This window comes from Carassius carassius, chromosome 22, assembly GCF_963082965.1.
Source record: "Carassius carassius chromosome 22, fCarCar2.1, whole genome shotgun sequence".
Lineage (NCBI taxonomy): Eukaryota > Metazoa > Chordata > Actinopteri > Cypriniformes > Cyprinidae > Carassius > Carassius carassius.
Window position 1 is genome coordinate 5,103,683 of NC_081776.1, and position 14,846 is coordinate 5,118,528.

At 36.4% G+C, this 14,846-nt stretch overlaps 1 protein-coding gene across 2 annotated transcripts in view; it reads left to right on the top strand.

Moving 5' to 3' along the window:
• The window catches only part of LOC132098761 (adiponectin receptor protein 2-like), a 31,835-nt gene that overhangs the window by 8,128 nt on the left and 8,861 nt on the right, over positions 1–14,846 (top strand). For both annotated transcript variants that reach the window (XM_059504927.1, XM_059504929.1), the window contains one exon: positions 4,272–4,557. In XM_059504927.1, coding sequence (XP_059360910.1) covers positions 4,510–4,557 — 48 coding nt within the window. In that variant the 5' untranslated portion in view covers positions 4,272–4,509. The remainder of the gene's footprint in view (positions 1–4,271; positions 4,558–14,846) is intronic.

A 14,846-nucleotide genomic window follows, 5' to 3' on the forward strand; every position in this document is an offset into this window, starting at 1 on the left:
TCTTGGTCCCTAGTCGCCGTTTTACTGTCTGGTTGGTCCAGTCTGAAATACTGCTAAACAGCGGACATACTGCTAACCACTGATCTATAATATAGAAGCGGCTTCACTGTCTGTTGGCAGTTTAGAACGCGATGAGCGATCCAGTCATATATAGATCAGTGCTGCTAACGCGTTTTCGTTTCTTCTTCGCTGCTCTACACAGGGGTTGCTTGTGGCATTACAGCACAACGTCCTGTGTTTGCAATGCATTCTGAGCAGCGAAGAAGAACCGTGCAGCGGTTAGGCAAAGCTAGCATTCATAACTAGGTCTTGAAAATGGTATCGGATCGGTATATGGGTTCATGTACTCGCCGATGCCAGAATTTGTTGTGGTATCGGAGATATTTCCGATACTAGTATCGGAATCGGAACAACTCTAGTTTATATGAAAAGGTTCATGTAGTGTGGTACAATCTACTACAGAAATGAATAATCAAATGTAATATAAAACATAGCTCGCTGTCACTTTAAGAGCCGTACGGATCCAAATTACTTTTACACACGTATGTTCATTTATGTTCATTGATTGTTCATTTATTACATGACTGACAAAGGTATCATAAATAATCACCAAGCGCAGCTTTTTATCAAATGTTTGCATGTATTGGACCATTTAGGTGTGCACCTTGAGCTAAAAGATGACTTTACATGTCTGCGTTCTGTTCAGTCTCGGAGCGCATATCTCTTCCTGAGGAGCAGCGCAAGTTCTCTTTCACGCTTTTATAATCATGAATAAATATACATTGATAAATCAAGCACGTCCCATTTTGCAAATGTCACGTTACATGATTTTACTGATTTGCATGAGCAATTAGGCTTTTTTGGAGGAACGAAAGCACAGTGCTGCAAAAGGGCATGGAATGGGCCGCAATAATCTGTTTCCTTTTTCTTTTCTTTTTTAATAGAAACTTATTTTTTTTCCGATTAATTGCACAGCTCTAATCCAGGGTCAAGCAGGCTTTGTTCCATAGGGAGATTGTGACACACAACTTAATATTCTAGTCTTTCTTGCTCTGATTTCTATTCCTCTTTTTGCATCTTGCTGTTAGTCTCATGAAATGCTTTCTTCACATAACTAGATGTGTACAGCAGTCAGAGAGCATGGACCGAAGCCTTTTTAGGTTCCGGAGAAGGTACACCAGATCGAAGTGATGGTATATGGAGTTGTAGAAAGAGAGAGATGTAGTTTAAAGTAAGGTGTCACGGTTTAGCGACGTTGTCCCCGGTGCTATTTGATAGTTGTTGTAATGCTAGAGGACAGTGTGAAGACTGCGGTCCTCTGAGAATGAAGCTTGTCTTTGCAGATATGGAATCGCTGACACATTTTTGAGCTGTGACAATTTTGAGCTGAAAACACAGAAAAGTCAGCTGATGGTTAGTCAGCTGTTTGAGTGGCAAAAGAAAATCGATTTCAAATGTCATTTCATCCCAAACCCTATACTCTGTACTCCCTGGTAAGCACTTTTGCTGACTCGTGCCTCAATTGATGCTCTTTCACAGTATTGTTTCTGCAGAAAAAGTCTTAGCTACACAAGGGCAATTGACCACCTGCTTCTTTGGAAGTGTATTTTGCCCCTGAATAGATTATCCCTGATATCTGTATAAGTGTGTTTAAACTTTGTTCCCAGGAATACTGCTAAGCACTGTGTTAATTTTGTTCACACTGCACAAAATTTCCATCCACTTTATATAACTGATCTTCCCGCAATACAATTTCTCAAGTTTTCAAATCAGATCAGAATGTGTAATCAGTATCCAGTGTATGTATCTGTCGATCGATATTGCATAGATCATTTTCAAGATTTTTATTTATTTATTTCTTTGGCAAAATTGTGCGGCCTTACTGAATGACCAAAAAGTGCTTTCAGTTCGGTACCAAAACAAAACACAAAAACATGCCAATTAAAAAATTTGACTCTACTTTCATTTAATCCAAACGGTGTACATACCTGCTTTTCTGACTGATATGACACAATGTTAACCATTTTGTTACCCTAATAAAAGTTATAGGAGCATTAAATAGTTAATAAAGAAACTTCATTCTAATGCTCATTATTATTAGCGTTAGCCACACTTATGCTAATGATTAATTACTCTAATAACAGCGTTCATTTAAATCTGATATTCAAATTAAAATATTCAATAATATTCATAACAGAACAGACCCGAGCTGGGTTTCGACTTTGACTTGTTCATTGCTAATGTTTATTCAATGAAAATTTCTGGTGGCCAGTTTTGATATTGTGGCAGACCGCCACAAATAAATCAGTGTATGGGAAACATAATGAAACTTACATGCTTGAACTCTTTCATTTGATCTGGGTGTCTGACTTTTAAAGTGTTTTGTTAGTTTGATAGTTTGTTCTTCATTTTGATGTCGCCACGTCTCAGTGCTTTTATGAAGAGAGTGCATCTGCGCACCTATCAGATCAAGAACCGGTTTAACCGGGTACTCTGTACCACCAGTACTTAAAAAAAAAAAAAAAAACCTTGTACCGTAACATTTTCATTTTTTTTTTTTTTGTACCGACATGTTACCACAGTACCGGGTCTTTTGACAACACTAGTTCTGACTGTGCAAACTGAGACTCTTATCAAAAATCTGATTTTAAGCTCATTTCATACCACTTTAATTTATACATCAGATCGTTGCTTTTTTTGGTAAGCTTAGCAACAAAAAAACACAAGTCCTATAACTTGATAAATTGATTTTGTGCAAGGCAAGACTTGACAGCTGTAAGATTAATTATGAATATTTACATTTACATTATATTTATTCATTTAGCTGACGCTTTTATCCAAAGCGACTTACAATTGCTACATATGTCAGAGTTCACACGCCTCTGGAGCAACTAGGGGTTAAGTGTCTTGCTCAGGGACACCCCTTAGAATATGACACTCATGTCAGTTAAATGATGCCAGAGCCTTTGGATGGCCACTTATTAACTGAGTATAATGAATGAGCTGATAATTAACCGATAATGACTTGTGGGCTCCTTCCCACCCTCTGAATGAATGAATGTATGGATAAATGTATGGAGACATTGAAACTGTGTGTATCAGTTTTCTCCTCAGGCACAACAGTCCTGCACAGCAGGCCAAGGAAGGAAAAGGGGTCAGTTTCACACTCCACTGTGTCACATGATCCCAAATGCTTTGTGACACCAGACAATGCTGAACTTGAGAAGAAAAGGGCATCGTTATGTTTTTTGACAAACTGGACACAGACCATCTTGCAATTAAGAGTTTAGTTGAATCTGATTTCCTGGCTTGTGAGCACACAGCTGTTGCCACACTTTTCATTTACAAAAGAAGTTAAACTCTAAGCAGAGAGATGCTGTCAGTTTTACATCTGTGGCTGTGAAGCCTCTCGCTTATGTGAACTTGGCAGACTGCTCAAGGCTTGCAGCTGATACCAACTCAAATGAAATGCACTTCAAGCTGGCAGAGAGTGTTTGAAGGAGGCGGCTGATTTCAGTTATAAGTCAAATGCTGTAGATGTGGCGTAAAACCTGATCTATATCAGAATGTGGATGCAGATTGGTAAGAGATCCTGATTATCCTTGTTAGGTTTTTAGCATGACTTGAGATATTTAGTTACAGTGGACCTCAGGTGACCGGTTTTAACTCCAATGCCCTTGTGTGCTGTCAGTACCCTGGCAGGGCCGCAGGGTTTGCAACATCCGATTGCTGCAGTCGGTATAAAAGTATTGTATTTTTAGCTTGGATTAAGGCTTTGTCGGATTTGGTAAGTTTTCAACAAACACTGCTATGTACTAATAGGCAGGATCACTGATTTCAAAATCTGTTGTGAAATGGCATTCATGAACTTCTGTGTAGTTTCATTGAGTTCTCAATCAGTTTATGCAAAGCCCATTGACTCGTTTCCCTTTTATATAATTTAACACCACAACTGACCAGATACATAACTTCTCAATCATTTTGCTTATGCATCACCATTGCAGTCACATGTATTTTACTGCCATCTAACCCCAACTTTTATTAAGTAGAAGTAATGGTCATTGATTGGAGGCAGTTTATATGTTTATCTGCTGATGTTTCAGAGCATATGCTATTTTTTGCAAATGTATGATTGTTAATTACAGCTATATCAAGTAACAACCTCATTGTGCTAATTATGGAAACATGGTGTAGGCAGGCTTAAGTGTTTGGGGTGAGTAATATTATTATAGTCGATTATATTAAATGTTATTTTTTTATGTCTTTACCAGGTCCATCAGTGAGTCTCGTGTTCTGCTGTGAATCCACAGAGGACAGTTTTGGAGACGAGCGCCCTCTTGGTCCAGTCTGGCCCAGTGGCATTAAGAGAGAACAACAGAAACAGGAAGCAAGCTGGACAGGGGAGAGGTGAGGGAGGACAAGGGCGTCGCCTTTGTCCTGAGACACAGAGTCTGTACCAGCAGCGATACTGACCCCACCTGCACATCCACCTCAGACGGCCAGGACGCCATGAGTGCCAGCACAGATCACAGATCATACAGCCCCTCACAGAACGGGGTGAGTGCAGAACCACAGATGCCATTGCTATTAACTAATGAGAAACTGATACGCTTTTGTCAGACTTGATCAACCATCCTGCTCCTTAGATATTGGCATTAACGTAAAAGACATATAGGTCAACCACTGCTATATATCCTGTTTGTTTTGGTAGTGGGGCATAATAAGCAAAAAGCTAGAGGCAGTGCATGTGGCTCCCTTAACCTTGGTACAATCGTTAACACGCATCTTTTTTGTGTTTTCTAGCAGTTTAATCAAATACACCAATTTTCAATAAATGATATATTAACAGTAATAAGCAATTTCTCTGACAAGTAATTTAGTTAATTAGCCTAACTAACCATTTTAATGGTTTATAGTAACTTGGAACATTAGAAATTAATTTAATGTGCCTTAACAGGTATTTGTGTGTAGGCTCTTTCACAATGTGTCTTCTGATCAGATTTTAGACTCCGACTTCACTTATCTAAAGCAAAGGACTTAGAAACCTCAATTTCAGCCACACTGAAATACATGTATAAAGTATTTTAGGATCACAAGTAGCTTATACTGGTTTCTTACCAATTATCACTCAATAAGATAAGTGCATTCACTTGAGAACTCAATGGACCGTTTATAAAAGCTAATGAACTAATAAAGAATGCTTCACAGTGACTGCACTCACTCTAATTTGCATCTTGAGTCCATTATGGCCCCTGAGTCCAGCAGATTCATCATTTGAGGTGCAGCGTACAGAAGAATTGCACGGGGATCATGTTCTTGTGCATTATTTGTTTCTGTGAGCTATAATTACTCTTTTCAGTCCAATATAGACATATATTATAATATAACTACATATAATATATAAGATAATTTTTTTTAGTCTCGGAGGAGAATTTAAAGGCTCAGAAGGTTGTCAAAGGATCTGTGGAGCAATTCAGATTGGTTTAGGTGAGGATCATAGGAATATGCCTAGGGAGAAAGAGACAGTTACATTAAAATTGCTTAGTTGATCTTTTTCCCTTTTCATTTGGTTTGATATTTCTTGTTTATATTCTGTGCCTGATTTAGAATAATTTGTATCTATGTTCCTACATCAGCTACATGTTACACTGATATGCAGATAGCTCTAACATTGTTAGCAGATTTCAAGAGGACTCTCTTTGTATTTGCATGAGCTGTCTGTGTCTGCATTTGCATGCATCAAGCAGAAATACACAAAATGGTTGTGTATTGTATAATCTGACTCTGGAAATGTTTGTGTCAGTCATTGTGATCAACGTGGCAGTTGGCTGCCGAGGCTGTGGTGTGGTGTGGTGTGGTCAGACAGGGCAGGTGTAAAACTATCCCATCCCTAGAGCAGACACCCTACTTGCTTTTCGGTTTGAGGTAGATCCACGAAAGGGCCAGGCTGATGAAATTTTAAACAGTACTCAGGACACTGTAATAGACACTGTTTGGTGTTTATTTTGCATCATGTTTCTTGTGGATGTGGTTGCGTTTGTCTGATTGCACAATTTAGAACTACCGTTTTTATACAACTGAGAGAAATCCATTTTAAATTTAATGATGGTCTAATTGAATCATATGTCCATCAATACACAGGAGAGACTGGTGTGTGAGCATACCTGGAAAATGGAATCAACTGTTTTCCCTCGAGTATGCCAAAATTGTTCTGGTTCACAAAAGCAGCTATAGATTTTACTATTTTGTGCATTGTTAGCATGTTTTTTCCCCTTGTATTTGAATATGTCTGTTCATTCACACGGGGTACAAATTTTTTACACTCCATATTTTCTTTAAATGTTGGTCAGTGTAAAGTTTGCTAGAAGAGCATCATTGGCTGTTACTGGACCAAATAGAAGAATATGGTGGTGGGATAAACCAATTAAACAAAAAAAAGGGAAATTTGAGTTTGTCACATTATATTGGATTGTAATATTTCTATTCCTCTGAGATTTTTTTGTATTTTTTTTATTATTATTCTCTTGATACAAATACATGTTGATACAATATATATATTTTTTAATATATTTTTATTCCAAATTTATCTTAGAATAAAAAAATGGCTCTTAAATTTATTTTTTCTTTTATTATTAATAACTTTTTGCAATGAAATTAGCCAAAGGCGGCATTAAAAAAAACAAGCAAACAGCGGAAATTTCAGCAAAGGATAAATGGATTTGCAGCACTAAAAATCGCTTGCAGTAGCTCTGCTACTAAATTTATGACCATGACCTGCGGTGCACGTCGTTTCCGTTATGAGCGTGCATACCGCGCCTATATTGGAAATAACGAACTTGAGCGCGCAAAAGACGCGATATGTGAACGGCCCCTTAAAAGACAGCGCACTGCGGGACAACAGTCACAAACCACCGAGCTACCCCGAATCAGCTCCAGATCTCTGGAAACCATGCTAAACCATAGCAGAACCCTGACTACATTTTATGGTTTGTGATGCCAAATAAACTCTAAGTAAAAAATATTTACCATAGCAAAATTATTTTCTTTGCCTCTTTATTTTTGTATACTGTAAAAACTTCAACCAGAACCACAATTATATTAGAAGTTGTACATATATTTTTTTGTAACGTTATCCAAAGGATTCATTAGCTAATCAAAAAAAACATTAGATTAATTATTTATTGTAATAAAAATAATCGTTAGAGTAGTCGACTGATCGGAAAAAATAATCGTTAGATTAGTTGACAGAAAAAATAATAGTTAGTTGCAGCTCTAGTTTAATGTTTAATGTGCATCTCAGAAAAAGCTTTATTTAAAACCCCAATTGAATGGCACTTAAATGCACTTAATTCATCTGTCAACTTTATTGTCATTGTTCACTCCCCTAGAGTTAAACATCTCCAGTCTTGTGGTGGCACTTTTAGCTTAGCTTAGCATAGATCATTGAATATGATTAGACTGTTAGCATCTCGCTCAAAAAAGAGTTTCTATCTTAAATCTGGACTCTTCTGTAGTTACATTGTGTACTAAGACCGAAGGAAAATGAAAAGTTGGGATTTTTTTTCTATGCCGATATGGCTAGGAACTATAGTTTCATTCCTGTGTAATTATTAAGGAACTGCCATTCCATGGGTGCAGCAGCACCCATAATATCACTGCGCCTTCTGTATCCATGGTACATACCATGGTAAGGTTGCATTGATCTCCAGGTACTACTATTCTTAATGAGATGGGGTTGATTTCATCTATTATATTTTTGCTCTTTGGTTTTTCTAAGGTAACTGGTTGTTTTTCTGTAATCCGCAGCTCTTCCTTGGTGCTATAGCAACAGTGTAGTTAGATGATTAGTTTTTGTATGGCAACAGCAGGAAGACTGGAGATCTATCGGCTCCAAAAGGTACATTTTTAATCAGGACCTACTTAATTCAGGTAATTGGAAAAGCCAGCCATTTTTCTTTTCCAAATAAAGGGGTGTAAAGTTGAGAACATCCATCTGTCTAATCACTCTTATGGGATAATGTCATGTGTGACCTTAAGGCAGAGTATGAACTCAGCTCAACTATTTAGTCCAACTCTGAGCTAAAAACTGATTAACTTTTCAGTTGAATGACACTGATAACTCTCTCGCCATACACCGTCACAACTTCCCCTGGTACTTTCCGGTTTTTGGTTTTTCTGTGATACAGCTTGTTTTACTTTCTAATCAAAAACAAATTATTAATTTCACCATCAACGTTGCCTAATTGTACTTGTTAATTTCTGTAGAACCCAAACTAGAGGAGTGCATTTGTCAAATGATCTCACTTAAAGCCAAAATGTCTGGAAATTTGTAAACATTTGCAAACTATTGAGTTCCTTAATAACAATCGTATTTGTTATCAATGTTTTGGTAAACAAAGTAAACATTCCTTTTTTATTTTTGATCATTCCCATGGTTCTCTTTCTCGAACTCAGTTAGGGAGATATGTTTGGATAAAGGGCATCATTAGTTCCAGCTTCCTGTCCCTCCAGGGATTCGGTTGGAAAATCTGTTTTTGAGTTGTTTTTCTGTGTACATGTAAGAGTTTGAGCGAGCATGTAAGTCTGTATAAAGTTCAGTTTCTGATTGAGCAAGAAACTGTAGCTCCACTGTGCCGAACATGTGATGTTTGTTGTAGAAAGTAGAGGACTGAAGACTGGTGGAGGGAAGGGGAAGATAAAGAAGAATGGATGGGCGGGGGTCCCCGGACTCTGTGGTTTTAAACATGTGGCCCTAAGGGCCAGGTAAGGAGAGCAGGGAGACAGAAAAGCATTAACAGTTGGATTCTTGGTGAGCAAAGATGGAGGTGGTGGAAAATTAGTCCTGTGGGACAGTGTCTCTCTGGACAGTCTTGCTTCCAGGAGGTGTTTGTTTGTTTTTTTGTTTTTTTTCTAAATGGTGCTGTTACAGTAACCTATGTGCATGGATGGCACAACATTTGTGTATGCAGTCTGTGTGAATAGCTAGCTTTGTAAGTATCCAGGCAGTGTACATCTGCCTAATCTTACTGTAGCAAAGGTTACCTATGTGTAGCATTTGAGAAGGTAAAAATGAAAACATATTAAAACACAAGCCAAACCATGACTGAAACTTAGTCATATCATATATTTTTCTGCAAGCATTAAATTATTGTTAACCTGCTTAGCTGGATTGCATTCCGTTTCAATGAACCAAGGACAAATATGTTGTTTTGCAGGACAAATCTGTAGTTCAGGCTGTAAGCTGGGGCAGTGTGCTTCTCTACAGACAGGAAAATGAACTAAACATGTTGCTTCCAGGAACTTCTCAGATGGTTGCTCAATCGCAAGGCCTGCAGTGCACATGCATCTTCTCCGTAGAATTTACTCTAATTCTGCTGACCATGACTGACCTTCAAACCTTGTCATGTTATCAATGCTGAGATATGGGAAAACAGTATCAGAAGGAGTTTTTCACTACACTGCGGTTCAAAAGAATGGGGTTAGAAAGATATTTTTGTAAGAAATTAGTTTTTATTCAACAAGCACACATTAAATTGATCAAAAGAGCCCGCAGAGACATTTATAATGTCACAAAAGATTTCCGTTTCAAATAAATGCTGTTCTTCTGAACTTTCTATCAATTACAGTTTAAATGCATTTTAAAGTAAGTTTTTAAGTTGTAATAATGTTCCACAATATTACTGTTTTTACTATATTTTTGATGCATCCTTGTCGAGCATAAGAGACTTTCTTTTAAAGCATTAACAAAAATACTAACAACCCCAAACTTTTGAAGTGTCCATGGTAGCATCTGACCATTGCTTAGCCTATAAAATTGTAGTAGCTGAACTATGGTAGCCTGACTAGCCTCTGAACTGTACTAAATGAAACACGTGGCCCTCCCACTGAGACTCTGCCATTCCAGAGGCCAGCAACAGGATGTTCCCAGCATTCCTGGAATTGAAATGCACAGGGTCATATTCCTACCAAACCCCTGCTACTGTGCCAAACCTCGGCTTCTGTTGTTTGTCACCAAACACATGCCTCACTCTAAAAGTGTCTCATAAGGTCTTTCAAAGTCACCTTAATGTGCTGTGCATATGTGTTACATTACTTTTATTTTCCTAATGATGAGTTACCAGCTATGGTTGTCGTAAATATTTTGACGATCTTTACATGGCAATCTGTCTATTGAAGTTTGAGCAGCGTGTAACACCATGACTGCTTGAACCCTGTTGACTTAATGAGGTCACATAATGATGGAACATAGCTTCACATGAACCTTTACACTTTGTCTTCACCAGGCCTGACGTGATAAAACACCAAGCTATTAATCGTTTTTGTACTAACCAGTTGCATCTGTGATACACAACGTTTTGAGGGCCGATTTGTTTCTGTTTCGTCCTGCTCTAACTATAACCTCCATATTTTTGCATCAAATTTATTCTGTCTAGATATGATTTTTGGCAGTATTTTGCTTTCAGTGAGCACAGTATAATTAATAAATGCTGTAAACCTGTAATGTTGTGGCTAGTTAGAACACCGTTTTATTGAATCTATAGAGTAGTGTTAGATGTAAAAATTCCATCAGTACATTACAGCAAAGCAGTTTTTAGGCTTTTTGAGTGCAAGGCTTGACCTAACCCTTCTCTGTAAAATAACTCTCATATGATTTGGTATTTGATATGATTTTGAAGGATGTCACAGTTTTTCAACTATGTTTGTTTTAATGGTTTTCTAATAAAGTTTAAGATTTTGGCTACTTAAGAGTAGGGCTGCACAATATTGGAAAAAAACTTGCATTGTGATATTTTGTATTTCTGTGATTTAAAAAAAAGATGACTTGAAAAGCTCTATTTGGGAAAAAAATCAAAGATTATTTTTTAATCTGCAAAAATAAGCAAATTGCAAACATCGATAAATATAATAGAACAAAGATATAAATTAAATAAATATAAAAATGTATAGTTTAAGTCTAACAGTGTTCAGGTATACTGGTTTAATAACCAAATGTAAAATAACACTGCATAGTCTTCACTGTATAAATTAAATCTAATAAATGTACATTAATCTGAATCTACTATTATAAGCTATAAAGCTTTTTCAAGTAGCTAGTAAAGTAACGCATTACATTTACAACAGTTACTTTAAAAAAAAATAAGTTATGCAACTTACTTTGCTTTTCCATGAGGCTTATTAATTTCACTATTGGTATGAAAAGGCCTTTACACTTGCCAAAAGTATTACTTTTTTAAATGTATTTTTTTATTAAAAAAACAAAAACAAAATGCAGGCCCAACCCATGTAACAAAAAGTAGCCAAATGCAAAAGTATTGTAATCCATTACTTTCCATAAAAAGTAACTAAGTAACGTAAATTACTTTTATGAAGTAACGCATTATTATAATCATTACAATTAAAAGTAACTTTCCCCATCAATGCTTAAGAGTCATAAAATGGAAATTATTATTATGGATTATTATGGATATTCATTGATTATTTGCAATTAAGGCATCCAAAGTACTATATACACTATTGTGCAAATCAGAGAGGCTTGGTCATGTGAAACTAATTTACAACGGTTTCTGTCCAAGAGACCTTGAATAAAATTTAATATGGAAACTCTTTAGTTTGACTTTGCTACATGAACTTCCCTGAACTCCAAAAAATTTAAGTGCATGTATTCAGCAATCGTACTGCAAATGCCGCCAATGATGCTTCTTGATGCTTGCTTTATTTTCACCATATGTGGTCTCTTGTTCTGATCAGTGAAGGAAAAACATCACTTCTACAAAGCTTTTAAGATGCTGGCTGTGTTATTAGGTAGCAGGTGGCGGGAGTCTTACAGCTGAGTCATGCTAAACCCAGCAAATCGGACAGTCTGCTTGTCATGTAGGCTTGGGTGTACATACTGAAGAGTTCAAGTGCATTGGGAGTACTTGAAATGTTTGACATTTTTCTTATTTTCCCATCAGGCTCTGTAATCAACCTACATGGTTGTTTTATGAGGTGTAGAGCCAGTACTTTTTCTGTATTTACTCTCCCCCTTTCCTTTAACAGGTCTATACCAGTTGTCCCAGCTGTGTCCTTGGCAAACAACCTCTCTCTCTGGCAGTAGAGTGATTATTTCTTGATGATCTCTAGAGAGGGTCATTACATCCAACCAATCAGTGCACACAGTGAACATAACACTGCATGTTTCAGTTTACTTTGGGATTAAGGGCTGTGTGGTGTGACCAAAATTTTATATTATAGCATGAATCATTTTAGATCACAGTAACATAAACAAACAAACAAAAAACTATATATATATATATATATATATATATATATATATATATATATATATATATATATATATATATATATATATATATATATATAATTTTTTATATATATATAAATAAAAATTTGTGTATTCGTGTATTTGTCATAGTAAAAATATTTATATAAAAATATTATTTGTATCATGCATTTATACTTTTTAACATAATTCTATATTTTTATAATTTATAATATATTTTTTCAAAATTACATAATTTAAGTTGAATATATCATTATAAAATCTGTATTTGTAGACGTTTATATACGTTTTTAAACTGTAAATTATCTGGTTGAGTGTTTACAATTTCCTTCATTCTGCACAGGTTGAAGAGAGGCCTTTTTTTAGACATGAAGTACCCTTATAGGTACGCTTGCTCTCTGTTCACAGGAACCAATGGGTGATACATTTGTCAGAGCTATGGATAGAGCTATGGATAGCATTTAAAGCATTAGGACAGACACCACATGTTTAATATGTACACACACTCTTGTAATGAGAGTGAACTGAACACGGTCCCTCTTACAGAGCGCTGTCTTGCTGGCAGGGATCAGAAGTAGGTTATTCATGCATTATTGATCTAGTTCTGGTCCTGCTCAGCTCCTCTTCTTGACAAGACAGACTCACTGTTAGCTGGTCTGCCTTTTAAACCGTGACCTCTCTGTTCACAGGTTTACTTGTCCATTAAAGTTCACAGTTCTTTCTTGTTAGATGGATAGTTTGTCAGGTGAAGATATATTTAGGACTCTCAGGAGTCTATTTCACTGTATTGCACAATGTCTGATTCATCTGGTTCACACTCTGGGGCATAATGACATATAACCCTTCAGCTACAACTGTATTTGATTTGTGATATTTACTGATGTCCAGACATTGTTTTTATTGTTTACTAAACCCATACTTTATAAGCATTCTAAGTATTGAGCTTAATTTGATTTATTTAAATTATGATTTTTGTCTGGCTTTATCATCTGCCTGGCATCTATATTATAGTATTAATGTAGTAATGTTCTCATCTCCTTCATGGTGAATTTTTTTATTAATTTGAAAAAGAATAATAGTTTATTTAGACTAAACCTATTTTAAATTGATGACTTTTCACACAGTGGTTTTCATAAATGGTTGAAAAAATAAGTGAAAGGCAGAGTTTTATTATTCATAATTTGTTTTCTTCTGATAATAATGATTTTTAGTGCTGATAATTTTTTTCATTTATAGGCGATCAATAAAAGAATATTTAATTTGATATATAATACTTTAATATAAAATAAAAAATATTAGTGTTGAAGATATCTATCAAAAAAGTTATTATATTATTTATACATTTTTTCCGACTTTTTTTGTTACTGTCTCAAATTTTATGTTTTTTTTATTATTATTATTTTAATTGGTAAATGTCACATTTGATTATCCATCCATTTTTACTTCTTGTTTGAACTTTAAAGGGCTATGCAGTTCATCTTTCTGCTAATCTGGTAAAGTTGAATAGCTGAACTCAAGGCTGAATAAATTTAGAAACCATTGAAGCGTGTCTATTTTTGGACCTGCCTTAAAGCTCTGTTGGGCTGAAGAAGTGTTTATGATTTTATTGACTGACTGCACCTAATTACAGCGTAAAAGAAATGTGGTTCAGATGCGTTTGCTGTTGAATCTTGTCTTCTGTTATGTTATCTGTGTGCAATTACACTGTCAAAATAGTGCTGAACACACTGCAATGGGACCCCTGCTGGCTATCCACTGTAAGTGACCCTTATGCCCCAGCGCAGGGCATTCAAGGTCACCTACATCCATGACTTTGCTCTAGTCATAACTTATTCTGTTAAGGACACCCTCCAGCTCTGTGTGGGTGTGTGTTTCTTAGTATCAGCCTGAGGAAAGAGGAGGGGGCTATTCTCAAAGCTGCTAGGGAATTAGTACCACGCTAATGCCATGTCAAAGCTGATTACCAAGATGCTGATTGTCCCACTGGCCAAGTCTGATCCGTTTAAGAGAGGCTTGTTAACCTGTGCTACTAAACAACACCTCACACTTTCACCCTCTGCAACCCTTTCTCCTTCTATCTTATCTGTTTGACCAGCAGTTTGCCACAGATTTGCTACAAGGCAAAGCCAACTTGATATTTATTAAATGCTAAACTTGTGTGTGTTTATATATCTGATCAGTGGAAGTACCTGAGAGAGCGAGAGAGTGTGTTCACCCTGGTACTCTTAATAGTTTGTGTTGGTGATGTTTGCACATGCATCATAGTGTGTTCAACATTGTATGTTTCATAGATAAGTGTGTACATAAGCCTCTTGGGGATGATTTCTATGCCCCCCACACACAGCGCTGATTGTTGGTATAAGCACACGCTGTGTGCAGAGATAAATTGGAGCGAGTCAGCAGGGGTTCCAACACACAAAGTGCTTCGAGCATGCCATAAGCAAGGTCATACCAATCAATTGCAGTATTAATTAAATTGAGTGTGTGTGTGTATTAGAGAGATTACTTGAATTACTTTTTTATATGGGTTCTGAGTTTGTGATGTCCCGGTTGACTGTTCTTG